Raw genomic sequence first — 5187 nt, 5'->3', positions numbered from 1 at the left:
TATGTGAATCTGATTCACTTATGTGTTCACATATATGTGATTTTGAATCACATATGATTTTGAAACCTGAACATATATCCAAATCACACATATAATCCAAATCACATATATGGGAATTCAGATCTGAACATATACGTGATTTTGAATCACATAAATGAAATCACATATCTGATTTTGAATCACATCTATGTAATTTGAAATCACACATATGTAAAACCCAAAGCACATATATGTGACTTGGGTTCACATATATGTGATTTCAAATTACATAGATGTGATTTGAAATCACATGTATGTGAATTCCAACCTGAACATATGTGAAATCGAATCACATATATGAAATCACATATATCACAGTGACATTTTACTACTCACTGGCAGCCCAGTGAGTACGTCCAGCTCAATTCAATCTCAATTCAATCTCAAAACAATCTCAATTCAATCTCAATGTTTGGCCTAGAGGGGCAGACAAACAATCTTCCGAAATGAACTGAAATAAAGTTTGGTTGCATGTCCACACATGAAGACTTGAGAATGTTTGGAAGGTATGAGTGATCTTCAGGTAAGCCACAACCAAATATCCTTCTGAGCCCCTTCCAAAGCTTCTACAGCAAAACATAAGTTGACAGATATTGAGAATATTACTCATTGACCAAATCAAGAGCTCCTTGAGCAACACCTCACCAAAGATCACATGAATCAATATGTTTAGGGTTATCAGTCCCCAACTCTTTCAACTACCAAGGACAAGCAACATGATGAATCTGGGACAGTTTGAAGCAGGTTTTCGACCTGAGGATTGCTACACCAAAGCTGTCTGTTGATTGAATTACAAAGAAGCATGAGTTAATAAATTCAATCTCTCAGTTTGACTAATGTGCTATCAAAGTTATTGCCTTGTTGACTGAGGTGATTCAGTTGAGTCACAAAATCTGACGTTCAGTCAGATTTCATCACTCAACTCAACCACCCAAGTCAACAAGGGTCAATAAATTTGATAGCACGTTGGTTCAACTAATTGGATTACAAAGAACCATGAGTTAATAAATACAATCTCTCTCTTTTAACTAAGTTGAACTAACGTGCGATCAAAGTTATCGCCTTGTTGACTGAGGTGATTGAGTTGGGTTACAAAATCTGACATTCAGTCAGATTTGGTAACCCAACTGAATCACCTAAGTCAACAAGGGTCAATAACTCTGATCGCACGTTAGTTCAACTGGGTTCAAAGAGAAAGATTGGATTGACTATATACACATACACCCATCTGGTGAACATAATGTTGAAATATTCTAGCAAGCAAAATCACCCTACAACTAAACTACCACAATGTCTAGACTTCCGCATGTTCTAGAGGGAGAGACTTGACTGGATGGTTGACTAATAATCATGAATTTGGTCAGTGTAGAGATCAAATCCAGTGTGATGGTACAAAAGGAGGTGATGTTTGAGTGCACAGATGGCAACAGTGATGAGAGACTGAAGGAGAACAGTGATGAGAGACTGAAGGAGAACAGTGATGAGAGACTGAACACACAGTGCAATCTCAGAATCCTCAGCTTCTTGACGTTTCATACTGAGCTGCTCTTCCAACATGTAACATGTAGCATACACATGATGTAACATGGAACTGTAAGGAGCAACTCAAGGCTGTTACATGTCACTACTGAGGGTTAGGGTTATCCAAACCGCTCAGTCCTCATATTCACCAAGAAACAAGTGGTGCTGTTTCTATTTATCCCAAGTAATTAAACAAAATACAAATGTCAAATTGATTAATATTGGTCTTCATGGCACAGAGCTCTCAGTGGTGAGGCTTCCTCTGTGTTTTCAATGGAATATGAACCCTTGAAAGCTGGTCTGGAGCAGCTTCCAAAATGTTCATAATCCATCGTGAGTCTGCATTGTAAAATATTGGCTTTTGAAAAGAGGGGCCCAATAGAGCAGAAGCAAAAATACATGAGTTCTTTTGCAAAAGTCTAAAATAGATATTTCCAGAGAAAATCATTTTCTGCTGCTTTTTGTACTATACCCATTGGTGGGGTGTTGAAGATGCAGTTCCGCATAATCATATTCCATCCTTGATACTAGGTACATCATGGTCACTTCAGGCAACTACACGTAACTTATATTTCTAAGTGGGAAGAATCAATTCACAACAATCTAGCAATAGCCTGCAGTGCATCATCAAGGCGTGTATGGTTGTTTGTAACCCCCAGTCTCAATTTTTCCAGGTCACCACATTCCCTCAAAAACCCACTATCATAGCAGTTTGCTGGAAGATTACCACATACTTTGGCCAAAGGATTGATCTTGTCGCCCGCTTCACGTCGAGTATCAAATCTCCTAGCTGCTTCAGTCCTCAACTTCACGGTGGCTTGATGATTGAATGAAAGTACATCTATCTTATGAAGCCACTCTCCATACTTGGCACTGCGCCATTCAGGCTGAATTGAGCGCTGTTGACCAAGAGAATCATCCTCAGTATCAGAGCAACATGCTGCTTCTGGCAAGAGATCTATAAAGTCTTGGAGGAATTGTTTGACAGTGGATTTACGGTATATAAAGAGCTGTAGACTGTTTCAGTATGGCCATCACAACTTGATAGGTTGCCAAAAGGACTAGGATACTTACATCTCGTCGCTTCCTACTGCGCTCCCGCTGTGCAATCTTTTCCGGAGAGGCAAACTCATTCTTCCAGTCTTCAATTCGCCCAATGACCCATCGAGTAACAATACCAATATAGATAACTTCCTTCTCCCATTCGACATCCAGTCCAAACTTTTGAAAAGCAGATGCCCTCCTGGCAAACATCCAATGCTTCACGGTGAAAAAAATCATCACTTGATTCCATGCAGCGTCTTCACCTCCCTGAGCTTCCCAATCAAAAGTAAAAGGTCCTACAATTTGGTGGTTGGCCATATCAGTGTGCAGAAGAGCCTTGAAAACACTCCAGTCCAATGGATTTGGGTGATTGTTGGAGCTGTAGTTGACAAAGACTGAGGTGTTGGTCAGGATGTCTTCCTGTGTTAGAGGTGTGAGTGACATCAGCTGATCATCATTTGGCGGGTTGGGGAAATGTGGGTGATTCCTCGTGTGGCCAAGCAGGTAACGTGTGAACTCGGCAAAAGATTTACAGGTGGGGGAGTTTGATGTTGGAAGTATCTTGGCAAATGAGCGGTTTTTGGCCTTTCGACCTTTTGGTGCGGCACCATTGGGCCAAGCTGGGGCAGAGTTTTGTGATGTGGACGCTGAGTAGAATGGAACCATGTCAATTTAAGGGGTTGAGGAGATGAGGAATGGGGAAATTTATACCCATGGTTCTAAATTGATAATCACAGTTGTGAACTTATTTCTGTCAAAACTATAATTGAATGATTGAGAGTGGCAACCTTGAAAATCCAAAAGTATGTTGAGAGTTAGTTGAGTGAAATGTGGTCAAGGTTGAGGTTGAGTTACGTGAACTGTGGCAGACTGGATTCTCCGCAAAGTAACTCCTTAAAAGGGAAACTTCCATCTATGGCTGTCACAGATTGTGAAATCTGATTTTCACAACACAGGTGACACAAGGAACTCATACTCAAAAAAAATGTTGGGAAAACTATCCAAATTTCAATGGTAACAAAAACAACAAATTATATAAGATAAGAGCAGCTGTTCAGGAGGAAGAAAACGCCATGGAGTTGCTTTTCCCAAGCTTTGTCTTCAAAATATCAATGGCCGACTTAAGGTCAACTGTGGTGTCTGACAACTCCAAACTGTCAATTGTGATCTCATCTATCCCTTCGGTGAGTATTTCTGGCTTGATGAGGCATCTGGGAAGAGTCTTGGGAGGAAGTTGATCTTCCGGATCAGGAACATTTGGCGAATATCCTCCTCTGGACTGGAAAAATTCTTTCAGTCTATCCTTTTGTTTTTTGGTGCTCTCCCTTTTGGGAGCTGCATCATCAGCCAGTTTGATCAATTCATCAAGCTGGGGGGTCCGCCAGTTGAGCTTGACCTTCCTAAACTTCCCAGGCTTGTCTGGGTCCATTTCAGTCTCAGAATGAACCTCTTGAGAGTTTAGCAGGACTTTGAGTGGACCGGTGAAGTGACAAAAGTAGGGCTCTACTGCTGCAGCCCGTTTTTCACAGAGCTGCACATGCACATGTCAGTATGGGTGCTTTAGAGAGTGGCAACAGTGAAAGGGGATATAATAGTTACCTTCTTCCTAATGGCTTTCAAAGCAGTTTTCTCCCTCTCCGTAAGTTTTTGGCGGACAAGCTTGTCACTTCCTCCTTCTGTAGACACCAACTTCTTTTCCTTTGCCTCATCTCGGAAGACTCTGCGCTTATTCGAGACCCAGCGTGAAAGTATTTCTCTAGTTTCAAGGGGAATATTGAGGCTGCTGTCGATTGGGAATCCGGAAGGTACACCTCGAGCATTGTAACAATCTAACCAGCTAGTAATTAAGTTGTATAACATAGCCATGTTCCAAGGAGTTTTAGGAGGACTCGTCCATTGGAAAGTGATGTGAGAGAAGCCACAGCCAGCAAATTTAGCTTCAGCACATCCTAAGCGAGTGGCATCGTAGGTGGTAATCGAGGCAGTAGCATGGGCCACTCGGGAGATAAATTTAGGAGGGGGAAAAGCCTGGTTAAACATGAGAACAGCTTCTTTTGACACCATAATCCTCATTTGATGCTTGACAGATTCATTTGCTGAGGGGTTATTTTTGAAGTGCTCGTCCATCTTTTGTTGAATGTTGAAATCCAGATATTTTGTCCTTGTGTCAGAATAGTTGGCCCACTGTTCAACCTCTTCAGGAGTTGGTTCGTCAGGAAGGTGGCGTGCCAGGAGGACAGCAGCAGAGATGTTAGGAGATGACCGGGTGCTGGATTGACGAGGAAGACCAAGTAAAGCCCTAGCCCACTCTTGAACAGCAGAGGTCAGGCCTACAAGCTTGAGACTATCTGTGGGCTCTTTCCGGGCACGCATTTCCTCAGCATCAGTTTTGCGCTGTTGTTGTCTACGCTTTGCTTCCCTCTCCTTGGCAATCTGAACAGCAACAGCTTGCTCAAAATTAAGTCCAGGCTCTTCCTCTGGATGATCTATGAGGGTGGATGTGATTGTAAGAGATATGTCAGTTTGATCCTCAGCCTTACATGAAATGGAGACATGTCTGTACTGACTATCAAGCTGATCCAT

General features: G+C 42.0%; 1 protein-coding gene across 1 annotated transcript; it reads right to left on the bottom strand.

Annotated features, from left to right (window-relative positions):
- Positions 1-3658: 3658 nt before the first annotated feature.
- MELLADRAFT_110386 (uncharacterized protein) lies at positions 3659-5187 on the bottom strand (the record flags this gene model as incomplete). Its single annotated transcript, XM_007414506.1, has 4 exons — positions 3659-4135; positions 4204-4324; positions 4643-5090; positions 5172-5187. 4 exons carry the CDS (start codon positions 5185-5187, stop codon positions 3659-3661), a joined length of 1062 nt encoding a protein of 353 aa, XP_007414568.1.

This window comes from Melampsora larici-populina, assembly GCF_000204055.1.
Source record: "Melampsora larici-populina 98AG31 unplaced genomic scaffold MELLAscaffold_44, whole genome shotgun sequence".
Classification (NCBI taxonomy): Eukaryota; Fungi; Basidiomycota; class Pucciniomycetes; order Pucciniales; family Melampsoraceae; genus Melampsora; species Melampsora laricis-populina.
The sequence above is the reverse complement of the archived record's forward strand: the minus strand, read 5'-3'. Positions and strand labels throughout refer to the sequence as shown.